The sequence below is a fragment of the Eriocheir sinensis genome, chromosome 38 (genome assembly GCF_024679095.1).
Source record: "Eriocheir sinensis breed Jianghai 21 chromosome 38, ASM2467909v1, whole genome shotgun sequence".
Lineage (NCBI taxonomy): Eukaryota > Metazoa > Arthropoda > Malacostraca > Decapoda > Varunidae > Eriocheir > Eriocheir sinensis.
The window spans coordinates 6,631,396-6,655,062 of record NC_066546.1 but is presented as its reverse complement, the minus strand read 5'-3'; the positions used below and the strand labels follow the sequence as shown (position 1 = coordinate 6,655,062).

Here is a 23,667-nt window from a genome sequence, read left to right as displayed (position 1 = left end):
CCACAAACAAAACACTTGATCACCCTCTCCCTCACATACACTTGAATTAACCCAAACTAACTCGCTAACAACAAACTAACTAACTAACTGACCAATTAACCAACCTCGCGCGGCCAGGCCTTAACCAAACCAGTGACCTCAACAACTCACTAAAATACGTAAGGCAAACACACACCCTTGAATTAACCCAAACTAACTCGCTAACAACAAATCAACTGATTGACCTACCTCACGCGGCCATTAACCATTGAGCATTAACCAACCAGTGACCTCAGCAGCCCACTAACACCTACACGTAAGGCAACCATGACTCCTTCCCGCCCTCATACCCGTCCCGCACGCCCAACAGACCCTCCCGAGCATGATGGGCGGCATGGGCGGAGGCGGATGTTACTCCACCGCCGGCTACCAGGAGACCCCCAACGCCTACTCGTCCCCCGCGCCCCCGCCCCACGTGTTCCCGGCCATGAGCGTGAACGTCTCTATGAACATGACGATGGGGGTGTCCAATGTCAACATGGGATACTCGCCTGACCAGTCCCTCCAGCACCAGGTAAGCGTAATAGGCCTCCTGTGGTTAATTAGTTACCTGTTCTCTTTACTCTTTCGGCTGTTTGTAGGAGCAGCGCCAACATACTTTTTTTTCTATACCTTGAGTTGTCTCGTTTACTGTAAGAAAATTGTGGTCTTTAGTCATTTGTTCTTGTTATTTACCTTTGCTTCCTTTTTTTTTCCTCTTTACTTATGTGTTCTTTTAGTTCATCTACTCTTGTGATTTACCTGTGATTTCTACCTTTCCTTTTCCCTTACCTGTCTTCTTATCTCATCTGTACTCGTGATTTACCTGTGTGCCTTACCTCTCTTTAATCACCTGTCCCCTCAGTTCACCTGTCCTCTTAGTTTACCTTACCTTGATTTATCTTTCTTCTACTCACCTTTCCCTCTTCAGTCTTTTGTCCTTTTGATTAACCTGTACTTCTTTCCTTTCCTCTTTATTCACCTTTTCTCTTATGTGCCATTAATAACTCTTAGTTTCACCATTTGTTCCTTCATTTCAGAACATTTTTTTTTTACTTAATAATTGTCCATTTCCCTTTTGTTACTTCCATTTATACTAATTCTTGTTCATATCCCTTCTCCTTCTCCTCCTCCTGCCTTCCCACCCACCCCCCTTCTCTCCCCCAGTGGTCCACCGGCTGCGGGGCTCCCCAGGGCTCGTCTCTGTCCCCAGTGGGAGGAGTCAGCTACCCCCAGCACTCAGCGCCCCCCGGCCTTGTCAGCCCCCTCCCTATGTCCTACAGGTGAGCTGATGATGGTGATGTTGATGATGATGATGATGATGATGATGATGATAGTCTCGTTTGGGTCTCAGCAGCATTTATATTAGGACAGACAATTTTATTTCAACACACATTTCGTTCCATAACAAAGGTGACAAACAGCAAGATACTTTCACTGACTAACCTCTTCGTCTTACCTCCTCGTATGGCTTCTCAGCGGCACTTACAATAGGATAAACATTTTTCTCTTCCCTTATATTCTCACGTACCACAAAAACGAAGGTGCTGATGAGGTACTTTCACTAACATCGTCTCTTTATTTCCTCGCACGGTACTTAGCGACACTTACAATAAGATAAACATTTTTCTCCTTCTTTATAATCTCATCTTATAACAACACACAAACGCATATCATTCCATAACAAACGTGGTGCTTTTTCTAACTAACATACTCCTCTCTACCTTGTCGCGTGGTTTATCAGCAGCACTTAAAATAAGATAGACATTTTTCTTTTACTGACAGACCCATATCAACACACAAAAACGTTTCATTCCATACCCTCGCCCTCTGTCCCTCCATTTCTATAATCTACTATATTCTCTCGTCTTCTTTCTCCTCTCTCATCGCTTACACCTTAATTTTCTCTTTCTCGGCGTCTCAGGTGTTCGGGGCCGCTGAACAGGCGACTTATAGGTTGGTATTATAAGACACCTTCGCTTCTCACATCATGTATTTGTAAAGGTCAAAGAGGGGGTCAATCGGCTTCTAATGAATGTTTCTTCAGGTTCACGGTACAGAGGAAGGGTCAAACTACCACCAGGGTCATAAAACTGCCCATGGAAATGCCCACAGCTCCTATGAAAGTCTTGTCAAATAATGTGAACCTGGGCGACAAAATGTTTAGTAATACAGCCCATAGTGCCTGGACGCCTCCCTCTCTACTTGTCTCGTCTCTTATAGTACTTTATCTGACGAACATCTCCCTCTTTTTACCTCTCGCGGACTCAGCGGCGCATGTAACCAGAGCTACGGCGTCGGGACCTATTCGTGGAGCGGCGACCTGCGGACCGATCACCACACCATGCAGGGGCTGGAGCGGGACCTGTACCTGCGCTCCCCGCCCCTCCGGCCCCGCCCCGCCTCCCCCTGCATGCCGCCCTACCACCACACGCCGCCCACCTCCCAGTGTGAGTCTCGAGCTAGGGGGAGGAATGGGGAGATTCAAGATGGTTAACTTGGTCATGGAAACAGATGGGAAACAGACAGACATAGACACAAACAAGCAAAACGACAGAAAGACATATATATAAGAAGCACCCAAACTCATTCGTCCTTTCTTTCTCATGCACCACAACTAAAGAAGATTCAAAATGGTTAAGTTAGCCATGAAAACAGACAAACAAACAGACAAACAAACAAACATATATATAAGAAACACCAAACACTTCCACCATTTCACACACACACCACAACTAAAAACAACAACACCACATTTTCATCTACTGGCGTTCCTTAAGTGGACAGTTGTCTCCCACACGAACCAGCTCCTCCATCATTATCATCACTGTCATCACTATTATCTTCTTCCATCACCATTATCAGTATTATCTTCCGGCGTTCCTCTAGGTGGGCAGTTGTCTCCTACACTCAATGCCCTGCGGCGACGTCCCAGCGTGGGGGGGATGGTGAGCATGTCGGGGATCTCCTGCAACACCCTGGACATCTCGAAGCCCCTCCTCAGCGACGGCCTCAAGCCCAACCTGTGTAGGATCTGCGGCAAGACGTACGCCCGGCCCTCTACTCTTAAGACCCACCTGAGGACACACAGCGGGGAGAAACCGTACAGGTGTGTGGGGGTTCGGGTGTGTGTGTGTGTGGGGGGGGGGGGTGGTTGTGTGTGTGTGTGTGCGTATGTGTGCCATTATTCTTTTTATCCCTTCGTTTCTTCGTCCGTCCTTCCGTCATTCATTTCCTCATCTGTTCCTGTCTTCTTTTCATCCTTCCTTCCTTCCGTCTCTCTTTTCTTCCTACCTTCTTTCCTTTATTCGTACCTTCCTTCCTTCTTTCCTTCACTCCTTCCTTTTTCCTCCCTGCCTTCCTTTCTCCCTGCCTTCCTTCCTCCCTGCCTTCCTTCCTTCCTTCCTTGCACATCGCCATGACTAAGACACGTCCATATCTCACCTCCTCTCTTTCCTTCCTTCTTTCCTTCACTCCTTCCTTTTTTCCTCCCTGCCTTCCTTCCTTTCTTCCTTCCATTCTTCCTTGCAGTTCGCCGTGACTAAGACACACGCCCATTTCTAACCTCCTCTTCTTGCTTCCTTCCTTCCTTCATTCCTTCCTTTCTTTTTTCCTCCCTGCCTTCCTTCCTTTCTTCCTTCCTTTCTTCCTTGCACTTCGCCATGACTAAGACACACGCCCATTTCTCACCTCCTCTCTTTCCTTCCTTCCTTCCGTCTGTCCTTCCTTTCTTACTCACTTATTTACTTACTTACATACTTACTTATTTACTAACTAACTAACTAACTTACTCACTTACTAACTAACTTACTTACTTGCATATCACCATTACTAACACCCACGCCTTTTCTCCATTCGGCCACGCAGGTGCAACGACTGCAACAAGTCCTTCAGTCAAGCCGCAAACCTGACCGCTCACGTGCGAACTCACAGCGGGGAGAAGCCGTTCCGCTGCCCCATCTGTGACCGCAAGTTCTCGCAGTCGTCCTCCGTCACCACGCACATGAGAACCCACTCCGGAGAACGCCCGTACCGCTGTCGCATGTGCAAGAAGGCGTTTAGTGATTCCTCCACGCTGACCAAACACCTCAGGATTCACTCCGGGGAGAAACCGTACCAGTGTAAGCTTTGTCTCCTCCGCTTCTCGCAATCCGGAAACCTTAATCGCCACATGAGGGTCCACTCCCAGACGTCTTGAGGCCGCCGCCCGCCACAGCCTCCTCCTCCTCCTCCTCCTCCTCAGCCTCCTCCTCCGCGACCCCCTCCTCCTCCTCCTCCTCCTAACCCAACTCCTCCTTTTCTTCACTTTCAACCTCTTCCTCCTCCTCGACCTCCTCCTCCTCCTCCTAACCCAACTCCTCCTTTTCTTCACTTTCAACCTCTTCCTCCTCCTCGACCTCCTCCTCCTCCTCCTAACCCAACTCCTCCTTTTCTTCACTTTCAACCTCCTCCTCCTCCTCCTCATTCTTCTTCGTATTCTTCTTACCCTTATCCGTTTTCTTTTCCTCCTCCTCCTTTTCCTCCTTTCTCTTTTGATTGTCCTTCTCCTCCTCCTCCTCCTCCTCCTTTTCCTCCTCTCTCCTTTGATTCCACACCTCGTCCTCCTTCTCCTCCTCCTGCTACTCCTCCTTCGCCTTCTCTTTCCCCTCCTTTTCTTTCTTTCCCTCCTGACTCTCCTTCGCTCCAGTCGCTGATTTCACTGTAGCTTGTGCCACCCCCCTCACCCCCCCCTCACCCCCCCCTCACCACCACCACCACCACCACCCCTAATACCTCTGTAGTTGCTTTTGTATCCTTTTTAATGCTCTCAATATCATCCTGTTTATCTTTTATCTCTTTACCTATTAATTTATTTGTTTATTTTTTATTCACCTGTCTGGTTCCTGTTTTGATATTTGTTGTTATTATTGCTATTATTTATTAGCATCGCCATTGTTTATTGTTGTTTATTAATATTTTTGTGTATTTAGTTAGACTTCAGATATTAGCTTTTTACAGTGTTGATATTTCGGCCTATCCTAAACGTATATATTTTTCCCCCCATTCAGCATGTCATTCACTTTTTATGCTTTTTTTCAATTTCTTAATCTCTGTTTTTTTTTCCCATTCAATGTATTATACACGTTTTTTGCCATTTATTTTTCTCTCAATCTCTTTTTTATTCATTCATTCATTTACATATTTTTCCCCCCGTTCACCATGTCATTCACTTTTCATGCCTTTTTGTGTGTTTATTTTTACCCATTCAATATATAATACACGTTTTTTTGCCATTTATTTTTCTCTCTCAATCTCTTTTTTTTTCATTCATTTATTTATATTTTTTTCTCCCGTTCATCATGTTATTCACTTTTATGCTATTTTTCTATATCTTAGTCTCTGTTTTTTCCCATTCAATATATTATACACGTTTTTGGTCATTTATTTTTCTCTCTCAATCCCTATTTTTTTTCCATTCATCATATCATTCACGTTTTTGCCATTTTTTCTCTCTCAGTTTTTTTCTCATTCCCCATGTCATTTTTGTTTTTGCGATATCTTTTTTATCTGTCAATCTATTATTTTTCCATTCATGTTTTATGCTAACTTTTTTCTTTTTCTTTCACTCTTCTTTATTTGATTTTATCCGTCCACGTTAAATCATTTCATCATCTTCGCTTGCTTCTCGTTTCTTATTAATTTTCTGTTTCGAGCATTTTTCCCATTTTTTGTTGCTGTTGGTGTATTCAGTGACTCATCCTCTCCGCCATCACATTGCATTTTCACGTATTTTTTTCCCACTACCGAATGCAGCTTAACACTATTTTTTGTTTGGTCGTAAAACATTAGAGTTGTGAGTTCAGTTTTTCTATTTATTTGTGGGATATTTTTCATCACCCCATATTTATTAGTTTATTGATATTCAGTTTACGGGAGGTTATTATTTTTTTGCGGGGTTTACATTCATTAGTTTTTGTTTTTAATCTAAGTTTGTTTTTTCCTCCTTGTCATTTCGTTTCCCTTATTATTATTACTACGATTGGCATTTGTCTTTTCTCTCATCTATAAAATACATGCTCTAGAATTGCACACAAAATCAAGAACTGAATTTACTCTTTAAAACGCGTGAAAATATTACTAGGAGGTTATATTATTTGCTTTATTTATCTATGTATTTATTGATTCATACCTTTATTTACCTATTCATATATATCATTCAGCTAAACTTTAATTTTGCATGGTTTCCTTCTTTTTGTGTAGTTTTCATTTGGTTATATTCTTTGCTTTATTTTTCTGTATATTTATCAATTTATTCGTTTTTTTTTACCTATTTATTTATTTCATCTAGTTTAGCCTTTATTTTGCATCCTGTCCTTCTTTTCGTGCCTGCTTTCTATCTGTTTACTTATTAATTTATTCGTTTATTTACCTATTTATTTATTTCATTTACTTTAAGTCTCATTTTGCATACTTTCCTAAATTTCGTATCCGCTTTTCATTTGCTTTACCGCTGCACAATGTCATTCCCTGCCTGCCCAGCGGCCTTCAGAGCTTCACTACCTGGTGTTCCCGCGAGTAGTGCTTTTTACCTTACCTCACCTGGCTTGTCCCGTGCCGCTCCCACCTCACCTCCCGCCCCTCAAACCTACCTGCCAACCTTACCCCGAAACCTCCATAGTGATCTGCCCTGCCACCACGCAACCCTACACACACATACACACATACATACATACACATACACCTTTTATTTTATAGTTCCTTCAATTTCTGGAACTATATGGTGAAATGCGATGAGATACGAGATATTACGAGCTTAACTTAACCATATGAAGATAAATATACGAACACATACACACACACACACACACACACACACACACACACACACACACACACACACACACACACACACACACACACACACACACACACACACACACACACACTATGACTGTCAGAGCAGAAAATCAATAACAGTGTTCCCGTCCGCTCGGGGGAGGAGAGGGGGCGCCAGAAGGAAGGGAAAGCCCGTGATTGGTGGACGCAGGGAGCCTCCACAATTCTCTGCTCCCATTGGCTGCCACCCTTCGCGTCTAACCAACCGGTGTAGCGAGAAACGCGTCCCTATGTCAGGCTCGCGGAAATGTTGTAAATATGATATAGAAGAAAAAAGGAAGATAATGATAAAATAACGTTACCCTAAACCCCACTTTTTTATGTTTTGCTGGAGTTGTGTAGTCGACGAGGACGCTGCCGAAGAGGGACAGTTCTTCGCGTGATGGGCTGGCCACGACGCACCCATTCTTTCGCATAAAAGTTGTAATACTCAGGATACAGGAATAAGGGGGCTGCAACAACGACCATTTTTCATAATAAAAGACTATAAATACTGCATGTTATATACCAAAGAAGAAGTGTAACTATTAATAATAAAGTTATGCATGTGTCTGGTCTTGCCTCTCTCCATTTGCTCGCCTGATACTCTTTTTTTTTTTTTATCTGGTAACACCGATGAATTAATTAGCGGTGAATTCTAATAATGCTGAGGCCTCTTTTCAGGGCTTATTTTTTGCTTTGTAATTCGCTGGCGTTGTATTGTTGGTTGCCACTCAAAGCGAGGCGGAAGTTCATGATACACCTTTTTATATGAAGTCTTTTTAATCAGAGCAGCTCGGTGACAATTAAAATGGACACAATGTAGATTTTTTTTCTTCTTTCAAATTAATGGTAATCTTTCTCTTTTTTTTTTTTCGATGCCGCCACTGAGTTGGTTGAATAGAAGAGAGAGTCTGTTGTGGTGGAGCTTTGTTACGTGTTTTGTCGTGCAGGATATTTTTTTTTTCTCTTACTCGCCTCCCTCTCCCCCCCTAAAAAAAAGATTGAGGAAGCTGCATTAATCATTTGCGTGTTGATCTTTTTTTTTTGTCTTTCTTTGTTTAATTTTTGTCATTTCTTCCTCTCTTTCTTTCTTTCTTTCTGTCTTTCTTTCTTTCTTTTTCTATCATTCCTTCCTTTTTACTCTTTCTTTCTTTCTTTCTTTCTTTCTGTCTTTCTTTCTTTCTTTTTCTATCATTCCTTCCTTTTTACTCTTTCTTTCCTTCCTTCCTTCTTTTCTTCCTTTCTTCATTTCTTTTTCCTTCCTTCCTTTTTTTCTTTCTTTCTTTTTCTTGTCTTTCTTTATTACTTTCTTTCTTTCTTTCTTTCCTTTCTTGTCTTTCTTTCTTTCTTTCTTTCTTTCTTTCTTTATTTCTTTATTTATTTATTTCCTTCCTACTTTTCTCTGTGAGGCACAATATCAGTGTATATTTGCCAGGTGTTTCTTATGTAGCATTTGATTTAAACTATCTTTGCCAATGCTCATGAGACCCTCAAAGAAAGGTCCAAGTAACTCACATTACACATAATATTTTTAGGTCTCCAAGAGTGTTAATTATTTGTTGCCCCAAAATCTAACCTGCCGGGATGAATAAAACAGTGGAAGAGGCTGAAAAACAAAAGACGGATAAAAGAAATAGATAAATAGAAAAAAATAATTCACCGCCAATTTTATATAAACTCTACGGTGTCAGTGAGCCTCGTTTAAGTTAAGCGGCGAGAGAATTCAGCCTCCGCACGTCACCACGGGGAGACTTTTCCCTGACAATTCCTTTACCATTTTCCCTCCTCATAATAACTACCGTAAATGCAGTATTCTTGCAACACTGAAGCCCGAGTACACATTTTTCTTATTAAACTTGTACATGTTTGTGAGTTCAATTAGTGATCGGTGGAGAGGAAATTGATTTGCGGAATCTCTGAATATTCCAAAAAGGCTTCCCGTTGGAGGCGTCACCCGCAGGTAGGGAACTAGGACAGACTTTCTGGGTCAAAAAGGTGTGGAAGACGTACTCATCTATATTTCCCGCCTCGTGCCGGGAATTCGCAAAACCTGAAGAAAATATATATCCATGAATTCGAGGTAGACGCCAAAAACATTATTACTTTACCGGTGCCATCTCAGAAAGTCTTGAAAAACATACCCAACATGACGGAAAAATACGTGAACATCCTCTAAGGTTTATGATTACCTCCAAGCATCTTAAAGAAATATCACGGATTAAAAAGCACCAAAAATATGAAAAACATGTGAAAAGCGAGAGCAGGAGCAAGAGAGAGAGAGAGAGAGAGAGAGAGAGAGAGAGAGAGAGAGAGAGAGAGAGAGAGAGAGAGAGAGAGAGAGCTATATTTCGTGCCCTCTCGAGTGATACGAAACTAACTAGAACGAGATACAAGACGGAGAAACAGATACAGTGGCTGACTAACTTGGAATAATTGTTACGCTTTTGAATTCTGCTCTCTGCGGCGGAGGGCTGGAAGGGCGAGAGTTGGGTGGAGATGGTCCCCGGCACGCAGCCATGATCAGTCCCCTGGAGTTTGTAATTTGGGAGTGGGGCGCCCTGCTCACTCCCAAGGCTTCACGGGCTTTTGTAGGGCATCTCCTTCCATGATTACTTCCTCGCTGGCTTCGTCCGTGTCAGAATGTTGCGCTCCAAAGGTATACACTGCGCCAGGGCTGTGATCGATGCACTCGGGTCCCTCGCCATAGCCAGAGGGAAAAGCTGCAGAGTGGGAGTCAGCCCGCGAGCTTACTGTCTTGGATATGTTTGGTTAATTTTGTGACTCCACCTCGCTCGTGCCCCGGAAGGGATAGTGTGGCCACCCGTCCGCTGCCTTCACCCCCTCCTCCTCCTCCTCCTCCCCCTTCTTCCCATCTTCCTCTCATATATACACTTCATCCGCCGCTATATTACCGTCGAGTATCGTTGCCGCTACCCACGTGCAGCGAGAGATCGGTTACATTGTAGAGTGAAGGTTCTTTTACACTATTTCAGCTTTTTTGTTTGCGAGGCGCGGCTTCCATGAGATAAAAATAATGCAAGTCCCGCTGTCTTTCTTTCCTCGATGAGTTTTACGTGACATTTTTTGTTTGTTTGTTTAGAAAGAGTTACACGAAAGTTTGGTTACGGTGAAAAGTGGCGGTGCTCTTACAGTCCAGTCCAGTCCAGTAGTAGGCGTGGGATTGCCTTTGTAACGGCTCCCACTTATGATTTATTCTTGAATCTTGATTGTTGATTGGTTGCTGTGTCTTTTAGTTTTGTTCAGTTTTCGTTTTTCTTCTGTTCCATATTGTTGTGATATAGTTTTTTCTGTCTTCAATTTCTTCCAGAGTTAATGGTTGAAAGACTAGTACATCGGCTATTAAGTAATCTCTGCTTTGGTTTTCTGTGTTCTGTATAAAGTTTTGGTTTTGTCTTATTTCTGTATATTCTTCAAAGTCCAGCTGAAAATGTTCCAAAGTTTCAGTATTTCAGCTCTTTTTGCGAAACGAGGCTTCCAGGAGGCAAAAATAGTACCACATGTCCTTCTTTCTTTCTTTCCTCAGTGAATTTTAATTGACTCCCTTTTTTTTTCGTTTGCTTGTATAGAATTGCTTACGCGGGAGTCAGGTGCTTTTACACGATCTCAGCTTTTTGAACGGCGCGACTTGCAGGAGGTAAAAATTATAGATGCTCCTCTTTTTTGCTTTCCTCGATGGATTTTAAGTGACTCCCATTTCTTTGATTAGTATATAAAGTTGGTTACATGAGAGTTGGGCTACGATGTGGAGTGATAATACGTATATATTTGAGTTTTTTCTGTGAGGCGATAAAAAAAAACATGTCTCTATCCTCGACGAATTTTAAGTGACTCCCATTTCTTTGATTAGTATAGAGTCGGTTACGTGAGAGTTGGGTTACAATGTGGAGTGATAATACGTATATATTTGAGTTTTTTCTGCGAAGTGAGATAGAAAAAAAAAAACATGTCCCTCTTTCCTCGACGAATTTTAAGTGACTCCATTTCTTTGATTAGTATAGGGTTACATGAGAGTTGGGCTACGATGTGGAGTGATAATTCGTTTACATTATCTGAGTTTTTTTTCTGAGGCGAGATAAAAAAAAAACATGTCCCTCTTTCCTTGATGAATTTTAAGTGACTCCCATTTCTTTGATTAGTATAAAGTTGGTTACATGAAAGTTGGGTTACGATGTAGTGATAATACGTATATATTTGAGTTTTTTCTGCGAAGTGAGATAGAAAAAAAAAAACATGTCCCTCTTTCCTCGACGAATTTTAAGTGACTCCCATTTCTTTGATTAGTATAGAGTCGGTTACGTGAGAGTTGGGTTACGATGTGGAGTGATAATTCGTTTACATTATTTGAGTTTTTTTTCTGCGAGGTGAGATAGAAAAAAAAATGTCCCTCTTTCCTCGACGAATTTTAAGTGACTCCCATTTCTTTGATTAGTATAGAGTCGGTTACGTGAGAATTGGGTTGCGATGTAGTGATAATACGTATATATTTGAGTTTTTTCTGTGAGGCGATAAAAAAAAACATGTCTCTATCCTCGACGAATTTAAAGTGACTCCCATTTCTTTGATTAGTATATAAAGTTGGTTACGTGAGAGTTGGGTTGCGATGTAGTGATAATACGTATATATTTGAGTTTTTTCTGTGAGGCGATAAAAAAAAAATCATGTCTCTATCCTCGACGAAATTTTAAGTGACTACGATTTTTATGTTTGTATAGAACTGATTACTCGGTGACTAATACGTTGTTGTCTTGATGAGATCTATTTTGCTTTGAAGTTTTCTTGTTTCTCTTGTAATGAGTTCTCTTGTTTTACCTCCAACTTGTTCCTAAAGCGAAAACTAACACAAACTTACCATTTTTTTGCAGTAAAGAAAGCAGCTCAAGGGCAAAAATAAAAATACATAAGACCCCGCTAGGCGCTGCTCCTGTAAAGAAAACGGAACGAAAGGCCAAAGAGAGAGGGTCAGCTTGGACGGATGTTGCACTGATGTATTTATTGTGGATTGCTTACAGGGGTTTAGCGATCACCTCATTTCGTTACGGACAAATACTACGTGAGAATCTCTGCTAAATGGTACACGGTCACTGCTGGAAATCTGACGGAGAATATAATGTGTTTTCATGGCAAATGCGAAAGGTCAGGTTGTTAGTGGTGAGTTTTCATACTAAATCTAAAGTAAAAAATTCTGAGAGTAGGTAGAAATTTTATATTAAACACGGATAGACACTTAACTCTGGTAGATCAAATTCTTTCTCCTATTTCTCTTTCTTGTTGTTCTTGTTCTTGTACTGGTTCTTGTTCTTCCTGTTCTTGTTCTTCCTGCTCATGTTCTTGCTCTTCTTGTTCTTGTTCTTGTTCTTCTTCATCTTCTTTGTCTTCCTCTTTTTCTTCTTCTTCTTCTTCTTCTTTGTTTATCATGACAAACAAGAGTACAAATAAACTATCATTACAACTAAGGCATAAAAGAAGAATCACCAGAAAATGAATAACAGCACAGATAATTTTTAGAGAATCGAATCGCCTCTTAACACCTTCACCGATCACTGTCAAAGAATCAAAATCACCTCTTGACAATGCGCTTCTTCCTCTTCTTCTTCTCCGGCTTTTTCTTTGGCTGAAGTTTGCAATCCAGGACGCCCATCGCCTTGTCCAGGGAGGAGCTGAGGTACCGAAGCTGAGACTCGATATCCGGGGGCTTCGGCGGGGGGATATTGACCTTCTGCACCGAGTTGGGTCTCAGGGCGGCGATGTAGGCGGAGAACTTCGTCAACATGTACTCGATCACCTCGTAGTCGTTGGGCTGCTTCGTGATGTCCTGGCTCACTTTGGCGAAGGCGTGGCAGATGATGGCGATGAGCAGCTGGAACACGATCCAGTACAAGATGAAGGAGAACACGAAGTAAAAAGCGGGACCCAGCACAGGGGAGGCGGCGGTGATCTCGTCGAACTTCTTGTTGATTAGGAAGAAGCTGGACTCCGCGGCCTTGACAAACGTAGAGAAGTCCTTCATGGCTGTCATGGCGCTCAGGTAGAAGACGGTGACGAAGCTAATGAGCGTGACGATGAATATGAGACCGAAACCAATGATATCACCGGAAGCGTATCGAAGTGTAGCCGAAAGCATCCCGATCCTCCTGTTGAACCTTAGTAGTTTGAGGAGCTTCAGGGTTGCTATGAAGACTTGGAATGCGATCACATACCCCAGAACCCCATCCAGGAAGGCAAGTGGCTGGATCTTAATGTACTTCTTGCCCTTGGATTCTATAAACTTGTCGAGCAGGTAATACGTAAGGGAAGTCTTCATGAGGTAAAACACGATGGCGGTGAAGGACAAGGCGAGCACCCACACCTCCATCATGTTCCACACCGAGGCGAAGTACTTCCAGCCGTGCTTCTTCATGGCCTTGAACTCGCGGCGTGTGTAGAAGAGGGAGAAGAGGATGTAGGCGATCTCCACGACCAGAACGAAGGCCCCGCCGCCAGTGTGGTACCGGAGCAACTTCAGAGCTTGGAACTCGAACTTAGTGATGAGTCCTCCGCCGGGAATGAACTCGAAGACGAACATTGTGACCGCAAACAGATTCACCTGCAAGAAAGGAAAGAGTTCAGGGATAAGAAGAGTTACTGAAGAAAAGACGAAAGTTGTTCAGCGTTCAGAAATTATAGACAAAGAGTTTTAGATCAATACTTTATTTAAATGAACTCTTCAACTCAGTATGCAAATAAGAAAAACGATTTGGAATGATAATAACTACCGAAGGAAATACGAAAATTAGTCGGTATTCAGAATCTCTAGGGGATAAGACAGAGTTTTAGACCTATATACCTTATTTATATTAGCTCTTCAACTTATCCTGTAAGTTTGAAAAGAGTTTGGGGATGACAAAACCTACTGAAGGAAATACAGAAGTTGCTCAGCATTCAGAAACTATAGAGACAAAGACGAGGAGTTCTAGAGCTATACCGTATTCAGATTAACCCTTCAACTAAGTCTGGAGCTCGAGGATGACGAGAACTACTGAAGAAAAGACGAAAGTTGAGGAGAGGAATGGAAAAGGAAACAAAGCAGAAAAAAAAACAAAAGAAAAAGCACAAAGGGAGGAAAACTGAGAGGAAAAAAGACACATTAAAGTAAGCAGTCAGGAGTCTCGCACTGAACACCGCGTCACCTCACCTGCGAGATGTACAAAGAGAACTCGGAGTGAAAGGAAGAAAGAAATGAAAAAGGAAAGGAAAGCAGAAAAACGAAAGAAAAAGCACAAAGGAAAGACAACTGAAGGAGAAAAAGATATATTAAATTAGAAAGGAGTCTCGCAATGATGAATAAGAGGATGAAATATATGTTAAAATAAAAGGGAAACGAAAGCAGATAAAAAAAAGGCACAAAGGGAGGAAAACTGAGAGGAAAAAAAGACATTAAAGTAAACAGGCAGGAGTCTCGCAGTGAACACCATGTGACCTCACCTGCGGGTTGTACAAAGAGAACTCGACGAAGAGCGCCTTGGTCCGTTCGTCAACCCAGTTACGTTCTTGGAGGGAAGCGATCGTCCTCATCACCTTCGCCTGAGGACCCTTCAGCGCGACCAGGTAACCTCCGCCGCCGTATCTTCGTCAGGTAGAAACACAGATGAATGGAAACGGGACAGGAGCCATGGGAAAGGAATGGTCTACAGTGTATTTAATATGAATTCCACACCCATATCTTATCCAGTTCTCGAGAAAATATAGGAAACGGTATTCAACAAACTTTCATAAGCCATATTTAACACGTAACCTGAAGATATAAAAAGAGAGAGAAACAAGGTAGCGATTCATGCTTTCTAACAGCACACAAATAAAGAGAGATTTCTTCAAACAAGTAAAGATAAAAAGAGAAAAGTGCAGCGATTCATGCTTTCCAACGGCACACAAATCACACCTTACCAACAACGCGAGTAAGAAAACAAGACAAACTCGCCCCGTAAGGAAAGGGAAGCAAATTTTCAACCAATAAGGCATCAAAAAGATAAATCATATGACTCCTACGCGTCCAGAGCTCCGTCGTAAAAGGTAGCGACTCGTTTACTCCAACAGCACACAAATTAACACGAATAAGAAGCAATAAACAAGCTCGCCCCGTTAGCAAAGGGAAGCCAATATACAACCAATAACGCATCAAAAAGAGTAATCATGTGCCTCCTACGTGTCTAGAGTCCCGTCGTAAGGGAAGCCGTGGATTTGAAGCGCCGACCTGTAGCGGAAAATCGACTCGGCGTGGGCAGACTCGTTCCAGTAATTCCCGAAGTCTCGAGTTTCCTCTGAGTTGGGGTGCGTGGCGGGGTGGGTGAGGGAGTCGCCTGGAGGAAGAGGAGGAGGAGGAGGAGGAGGAGGAAACGATGATAATGAGAGACACAGATGGGAGAGTTGGGAAAGGAGAAGAAAAACGAACAAAGAGGAATGGGAATATGACGATGATGAGAGTGAAGGAAAGATGGAAGGAGGAAGGAGGAGAATGAGGAAAAGGAAAATGACGATGATGAGAGACACAGATGACAGAGTTGGGAAAGGAGAAGAAAGACAAACAAAGAAAAGCAGGAAAATAACGATGATGACAGTAAAGGAAAGATGGAAGGAGGAAGGAGGAGAAAGAGGAGTAGAAAAACAAAGATGATAACAGTGAGAAAAGAAGGAAGATTTGAGGAAGGAGAAGGAAGAGGAACAAAGAGGAGGAAGAAAATAACGATGATGACAGTAAAGGAAAGATGGAAGGAGGAAGGAGGAGAAAGAGGAGTAGAAAAACAACAACAATAATGACAGTGAGACAAAGATGGAAGAATTGAAGAAGGAAAAGAAACACGAATGAGAAAGAAAACAACGATAAAAAGAAGAAGAACAAGAACGAAAACGAGACAACCAACAAGAAAAAAAGAAAGAAAACACACAAAGAATAAAAAAAAAACCTCACGTCATTATAAACTTCTCATACCTTACAAACCACCAAAAACACATATACACACACACACACACACACATAAACCAAATAACGATATAAACTCCCAAGACCTGTACCTGGCTTGATTCTGGCCTGCCGAATGATAGGGTGGCCGAGGAGGAAGGTGACCCGGTCTATCATAGTGCCGCACATGTCTTGGGGTCGATGTTCGCCGTTGTAGAGCGTCACGTTGAGGAGGGAAGGCACCATGGTCTCCTTCAGCCAGCACCAGAAGTGAGGTTCCTGCTGGGCCTAGCGGAGGGACGAAGGTTAAGCTGTGTGACTGGCTGGAAAGTTTGGCGCTACGAGTAGAAGAAGTGAAAATCAGGAAAGGATAACAGAAAAAACGAAAGAAAAGACTGGCTGGAGGTTCTGGCGCCACAGGTAGAAGGAAGAGTGCTAAACAGAAAGAGGAAGCAGAAAAAACGAAAGAAAAATATTAGTCGAAGGTTCTGGCGACAAATAGAAGGAAGGATGCAAAACAAGAAAGGAAAGGAAAAGAAAACGAAAGAAAAATATTAGTCGAAGGTTCTGGCGACAAATAGAAGGAAGGATGCAAAACAGGAAAGGAAACGAAAAGAAAACGAAAGAAAAATATTAGGCGAAGGTTCTGGCGACAAATAGAAGGAAGGATGCAAAACAAGAAAGGAAAGGAAAAGAAAACAAAAGAAGACTAGTCGGAGGTTCAGTGGAAGGAAGAAAGAAAAAACAGAGAATGGAAAGCAGAATAAAACCGAAAATAAAGACTGGTTGTAGGTTCTGTTACCACAAGAGGAAAAGGAGAAAGAAAGAAAAAAGGAAAACAGAAAAAGGCAAAGAAAAAGAGGAAAAAGGGAAAACTGAAAGAAAAACTACTGATGAAAGACACTGAGAAAGAAATTAATTCAACAAACGGAAGATAGATAAAAATTGACTGGAATAATCGCAAATCAAAGAAAACAAGAAAAAAAAACTAACAAACCAAAAAAAGACAAAAACAGTAAAACAGGTGAAATACAACAACTCCTTAAAACCAACCTTTGAAAACGCCGGACAGTCGTTCTGCGAGGCGAGGGCGAAGGTGTTCTTGATGTTCTCTCTCATGAAGTAGATATTGGGGTCCCGATCGCCGTGGCTGATGGAGAGGATGATGAGAAGGAACATCATATACACGAGGACCTCCACCAGCAAGTCCTGCATCGCCAGCTCGCTTAGTCTCTTCTCCTTCGCCTTCGTCAACTCCTCCTCCGTCAGTCCTGCGCCTATTTGGATCTGAGACCGCCTTCTGCTGATTGCTATGGAGAAAGAGGGAAAGGAGGAATGAGATAGGCATGGAGACGTGTTTTCATATTCGCTCGTTGATCCCAAAAGATAATAAGGGTGATAATAAGATAGTAAGGGCGCAGGAGATTATGTTTAAGGTCATATTTGGTTGCTTGCTATTGAAACAGAGGGAATAGAAGAATGAGAAAAGCATGGAGACGTGTTTTCATATTTGCTCGCTGATCCCAAAAGATAATGAGGGTGATAATAAGATAGTAAGGGCGCAGGAAATTATGTAAAAGGTTATATCTTGTTGCTTGCTATTGAAAAAGAGAAAATAGAAGAATGAAAAAAGCATTGAGACGTGTTTTCATATTCGCTCGTTGATCCCAAAAGATAATAAGGTGATAATAAGATAGTAAGGGCGCAGGAGATTATGTTTAAGGTCATATTTGGTTGCTTGCTATTGAAACAGAGGGAATAGAAGAATGAGAAAAGCATTGAGACGTGTTTTCATATTTGCTCGCTGATCCCAAAAGATAATAAGGGTGATAATAAGATAGTAAGGGCGCAGGAGATTATGTTTAAGGTTATGTTTTGTTGCTCGCTGTGGAAAACAAGAGGAAAAAGAAAAATGAGAAAAGCATGGAGACGTGTTTTCATATTCGCTCGCTGATCCCAAAAGATAATAAGGGTGAAAATAATAAAGTAAGGGCGCAGAAGATTATGTTTAAGGTTATGTTTTGTTGCTTGCTGTGGAAAACAAGAGGAAAAAGAGGGATGAGGAAACGCATTGTGACGTGTTTTCATATTCGCTCGCTGATCCTAAAAGATAATAAGGGATAATAAGATTGTAAGGGCGCAGGAGATTATGTTTAAGGTTATGTTTTGTTACTCGCTGTGGAGAAAACGAGGAAATGGAGGAATAAGAAACCCATTGAGGCTTGTTTTCATATTCGTTCGCTGTTCCCAAAAGATAATGGGATAATAAGATTGTAGGGCGCAGGAGATTATGTTATATCTGCTGCTTGATGTAGAGAAAAAGGAAAAGAGGAATAAGAAACCCATTGAGGCTTGTTTTCATATTCGTTCACTGTTCCCAAAAGAAAATGAGTGAGATTCTTGTTATATCTGCTGCTTGATGTAGAGAAAAAGAGGAAAAAGAGGAATGAAAAACGCATTGAGACGTGTTTTCATATTCGTTCGCTGTTCCCAGAAGAAAATAAGTAAGGTTCTCGTTATGTCTGTTGCTTAATACAGAGAAAAAAGAGGAATAAGAAACCCATAGAGACTTGTTTTCATATTCGTTCGTTGTTCCCAAAAGAAAATAAGTAAGGTTCTCGTTATATCTGCTGCTTGATGTAGAGAAAAAAAGGAAAAAGAGGAATGAGAAACGCATTGAGACGTGTTTTCATATTCGTTCGTTGTTCCCAAAAGAAAATAAGTAAGGTTCTCGTTATGTCTGCTGCTTGATGTAGAGAAAAAGAGGAAAAAGAGGAATGAAAAACGCATTGAGACGTGTTTTCATATTCGTTCGCTGTTCCCAAAAGAGAAAAGTAAAATTCTCGTTCAGGAAATTATGTATAAGGTTATATTTTGCTGCTTCCTGTTAAAAAAAGAAAAGAAAATGGAAAGGAAAATGCATTAATATCACACTTTTTTTCATCATTCCTGCGTTCGCTTTGAAAGAGAGTAAGGGAGAATCTCTTGCTGGAAATTATATGATATGTCTAAGGTTGTATTGTGTTGCTTGCTGTGAAAAAAAAAGAAATAGGAAAAGAAAGAAATGGATTAATATCACACTTTTTTCATCTCTCTTGCGTTCGTTTTGAAAGAGAGTAAGGGAGAATCTCTTGCTGGAAATCATGTGTGTAAGGTTATATGTTGTTGCTTGCCGTGAAAAAAAAATAGGAAGGATAAAGATACATTTCTATCACACTCTTTGAACCATTCTTTCGTTCGCTTTGACAGAGGAAAAAGGAAGAATATCGTGTAAGGAATTCTGTCTAAGGTTATATTTTGTTGCTTGGCGTGAAAAAAATAAATAAATAAAAGAAAAAATACATGACTATCACACACCCAACCATTCTTTCGTTCGCTTTGACAGAGGAAAAAGGAAGAATATCGTGTAAGGAATTCTGTCTAAGGATATATTTTGTTGCTTGGCGTGAAAAAAAAAGAAAATTAAAAGAAAAACTGTATTACTATCACACTCTCTTTCAACCATTCTTTCGTTCGCTTGCAAAGAGGAAAAAGGGAGAATATCGTGTGAGGAATTCTGTCTAAGATTATATTTTGTTGCTGTGAAAGGAAGAAAATGGAAAAGAAAAACACATTACCGACGCATTCTTATTCTTTCCAATCACTCTCGGATTCGCTGCATCAAAAAAGGAAAAGAAAAGAAAATAAAGCAAGAACCTCGTGTCAGAAAAAAACATGCCTGATATTATGAGGTTTTCTGCATGAGTAAAAATATGAGAAATTGGAATGAAAAAAACGCATAACATATTTATTTTTCAACCATTTTTAGTTCGTAGCAACCAACAAGTTAATACGCCTGACATGATTTATTTCCTGCTTGATAAAAAAAAAATATGAGAAACAGGAATGAAAAAAACGCATAAGCTATTTATTTCTCAACCATTTTTAGTTCGTAGTAACCAACAAATTAATAAGCCTGATATGATTTACTTCCTGCTTGATAAAAAAAAAAATGAGAAACAGGAATGAAAAATACGCATAAGCTATTTATTTCTCAACCATTTTTAGTTCGTACCAACCACAAGTGAATAAAAACAGGATAATCAGTGGAGAATTGTCCCTAGACTTTTTCACATATAATATTATTCTACACATTCTCGACTTCGTGTGCAGAGGCGTGAGCGGTGGAGGTTTAATTAAATATCCAAGAGAGCATATATACAGCAAGGGATATGAGAGAGAGAGAGAGGAGGGAGCTGAATAGAAGGTGAATGAAAGAGACCAAAAGGACGGAGAATGAAAATGGAACCGAGAGGAGGAAGTAAAGGGAAAGAAAACGAAAGGGGAAACGTAAAGGTAAATTTAATTAAGAATATTGGGGACAAAGCAGAGAAGCAAGGAGGAAGGGAGACGAGAGAAAGGGACGTGGCGTAAAACTGGATGAAGAGAGAGAGAGAGAGAGAGAGAGAGAGAGAGAGAGAGAGAGAGAGAGAGAGAGAGAGAGAGAGAGAGAGAGAGAGAGAGAGAGAGAGAGAGAGAGAGAGAGAGAGAGAGAGAGAGAGAGAGAGAGAGAGAGAGAGAGAGAGAGAGAGATAGAGAGAGAGAGAGAGAGAGAGAGAGAGAGAGAGAGAGAGAGAGAGAGAGAGAGAGAGAGAGAGAGAGAGAGAGAGGAGAGGAGAGGAGAGGAGAGAAGAGAAGAGAGAGAGAGAGAGAGAGAGAGAGAGAGAGAGAGAGAGAGAGAGAGAGAGAGAGAGAGAGAGAGAGAGAGAGAGAGAGAGAGAGAGAGAGAGAGAGAGAGAGAGCAGGGCAATCAATAGAGGGGAGGGAGTTATCAGGTAAGGGGAACAGAGATCGAGCTTCAGGTGATTCGTAAAAGATATGTTAGTGAATAAAAGAGAGAGAGAGAGAGAGAAACGAGACAAAGAAAACCGTTAAAAGAAAATGGGAAGAGAGAAAAAAGAACCGACAGGATAATTTAAAAAGAATAACGTTGAAAATTAATTAAAGATGAAGAGAGAGACAAAGAAAACCATAAATGGAAAAATGGGAGGAAAGAAAAAGGTTGACAGGTAATGAAAAAGAATAACGGTAAAAACGAACTAGAGAGAGATGAAGGAAGACGAGACGAGACGAGAGAAAACCGCCAATAGAGAGTGAAAGAGAGAGAAAACTGACAAGCGATGAAAATGAATTACGCTGAAAATGAATTATGGGCTGGTCAAAACTGTGAAAAGGTAACATTGAAGGAAGGAGAAGAGAGGGAGAGGAAAGGAGAGGAATACGAAATGGAAGACCTTATATAGAAAATGAGAAGAGGAATTAAAAGCCGAACACAAAACGAAAATAAAAATAACGATAAAAATTAACTTCTTCTATATAGTCTTTCGGAAATCAATACGAATTCGAAGATCGTAGAAAGAAAATGGGAGGAGGAGAAAAAGGAAGCCTGATAGATAAAGAAAACGAATAATGTAAAAAGTAAAAGAATTATTATGAAGTCTTTTACGAGCAATGAGAAATCAAAGACCATAAAAAGAAAATGGGAAAAGGAGAAAAAGAAAGCCTGACATAAAGAAAAGAATAATGTAAAAAAAACAATTATTATCAAGTCTTTTACGAGCAATGAGAAATCAAAGACCGTAGAAAGAAAATGGGAAAAGGAGAAAAAGAAAGCCTGATAGATAAAGAAAACGAATAATGTAAAAAGTAAAAGAATTATTATGAAGTCTTTTACGAGCAATGAGAAATCAAAGACCATAGAAAGAAAATGGGAAAAGGAGAAAAAGAAAGCCTAACATAAAGAAAAGAATAATGTAAAAAAACAAAAGAATTATCAACAAGTCTTTTACGAGCAATGCGAAATCAAAGACCATAGAAAGAAAATGGGAAAAGGAGAAAAAGAAAGCCTGACAGATAAAGAAAAAGAATAATGTAAAAAATAAAACAATTATCATCAAGTCTTTTACGAGCAATGCGAAATCAAAGACCATAGAAAGAAAACGCGAAGAGGAAGAAAAAAAGTGACTTGTAAAGAAAAGAATAACGCTAAAAAATGAATTAGTATTATCTTCTCGTCCAGTCTTTGGAAGAGAAATACGAAATCATTCCACATTATTAATTTCGAAGCAACCATTTACACGGGAACACGTTGACGCTCCATTTCAATTCTGTCCCTGTGAAATGCAGCGCTCCGCTAAATGATATCATGAAATCGGACTTATAAAGGATATTACCTGCCGCACTTAATCAACGGGTGCCAGGTAAGCACTGATTGACGCTAAAACATTCAATGACACTGGAAAATCTGCCCATGTAATTTCCTCACCTTTACTTCTGATAAAAAGGAGGAAAATATATATAACGTTGATTAAAAGTATGTGTTATGTGACCCACTGCCCTGCTGGCTTGAACGTTATGTTATAGACAGACGTGAAAGGGAAAGAGGAAAGAAAAACTGTAATTTCCTCACCTTTACTTCTGATAAAAAGGAGGAAAATATATATAACGTTGATTAAAAGTATGTGTTACGTGACCCACTGCCCTGCTGCCTTGAACGTTATGTTACGGATTTACGTGAAGGGGAAAGAGGAAAGAAAAACTGTTATTTCCTCACTTTTGCTTCTGATAAAAAGGAGGAAAATATATATAACGTTGATTAAAAGTATGTGTTATGTGACCCACTGCCCTGCTGGCTTGAACGTTATGTTATAGACAGACGTGAAGGGGAAAGAGGAAAGAAAAACTGTTATTTCCTCACTTTTGCCTCTGATAAAAAGGAAATATAATATAACGTTGATGAAAAGTATATGTGTATGAGGTGACCCACTGCCCTGCTAGCTCGAACGTTATAGTAAGCTAGAGACAAGGCCCTGGCTACAGATTGGCGGTGAAAGGGAAAGAGTAAAGAAAGACAGTCATCCCAGAGTATCGTTAATTAATGAATCCAAGAAAGTAGAAAGCGACTTACAGATGCATTTATCCAACTGGTAATGAGGGAATTGATATATTGCATTAGACGTGTAAATATATAACAGTTGGATGGTCAAAATTGTGAAGAGGTAACACTGAAGGGAGGAGAAGAGAGGGAGAGGAAAGGAGAGGAAATGAGATAAGAGGGAAGGTTAGACGGTAAAGGAAGGAGGGAAAAAGATTAAGTTAAACCGTATTGGACAGGCGCACAGTAGACCGTGAAAAGAGTTAAGAACGAAAGAAAACATAACGAAAATACTGAATTATTCTCGTATTAGTAATGATCAGGGTCTGGGAGATAAAACAAGAGAGAAACATTGGGATTACTCACATTAGGTCAAAAGAGTGGGGATAAAATAAAAAGGCAAAACAGAAGACACTGATCAACTTTGCAACAGATACGAAGAAAAACAACACTGAAAACAACATTGGATACGGATTTATTCTCGTGTTAGAGATGATCAGAGTCTAGGAGATGAAAAGAAACATATGGGACTTCTTGCATGAGGAGGATGGTCAAAAGAGAGGATAATGAAGAGTAAAACAGAAGAGACTGATCAACCTTTTCACCAAGATATATGATGAAGAAGAAGAAGTAGAAGAAGAAGCACAAAAAAAGATGAGGATAAAGAAGAAGAAAGGGAAAAGAAGAAGAAAAAGAAGAAGAAGAAGAAGAAGAAGAAGAAGAAGAAGAAGAAAAAGAACAAGAAGAAAAAGAAGCACAAAAAAAGATGAGGATAAAGAAGAAGAAAAGAAAAGGAAAAAGAAAAAGAAAAAGAAGAAAAAGAAGAAGAAGAAGAAGAAGAAGAAGAAGAAGAAGAAGAAGAAGAAGAACAAGAACAAGAAGAAAAAGAAGCACAAAAAAAGATGAGGATAAAAAAGAAAAGAAA

The 23,667-nt window shown here is 40.6% G+C and overlaps 2 protein-coding genes across 4 annotated transcripts in view; one reads left to right on the top strand and one right to left on the bottom strand.

Moving 5' to 3' along the window:
• The window catches only part of LOC127008603 (protein glass-like), a 28,127-nt gene extending 20,683 nt beyond the window's left edge, over positions 1-7,444 (top strand). For both annotated transcript variants that reach the window (XM_050880816.1, XM_050880815.1), the window contains exons 4-8: positions 350-553; positions 1,186-1,301; positions 2,290-2,468; positions 2,908-3,127; positions 3,886-7,444. In XM_050880816.1, coding sequence (XP_050736773.1) covers positions 350-553; positions 1,186-1,301; positions 2,290-2,468; positions 2,908-3,127; positions 3,886-4,216 — 1,050 coding nt within the window. In that variant the 3' untranslated portion in view covers positions 4,217-7,444. The remainder of the gene's footprint in view (positions 1-349; positions 554-1,185; positions 1,302-2,289; positions 2,469-2,907; positions 3,128-3,885) is intronic.
• Positions 7,445-11,861: 4,417 nt separating this feature from the next.
• The window catches only part of LOC127008601 (uncharacterized), a 40,566-nt gene continuing 28,760 nt past the window's right edge, over positions 11,862-23,667 (bottom strand). Inside the window, exons 41-45 of one of the 2 annotated variants that reach the window (XM_050880812.1) lie at positions 16,883-17,139; positions 15,943-16,117; positions 15,077-15,230; positions 14,359-14,500; positions 11,862-13,480 (exon numbers count right to left, since the gene is read on the bottom strand). In XM_050880812.1, the coding sequence (XP_050736769.1) occupies positions 12,455-13,480; positions 14,359-14,500; positions 15,077-15,230; positions 15,943-16,117; positions 16,883-17,139 (1,754 nt within the window). In that variant the 3' untranslated portion in view covers positions 11,862-12,454. The remainder of the gene's footprint in view (positions 13,481-14,358; positions 14,501-15,076; positions 15,231-15,942; positions 16,118-16,882; positions 17,140-23,667) is intronic. The other variant, XR_007761205.1, reaches the window with a different exon arrangement.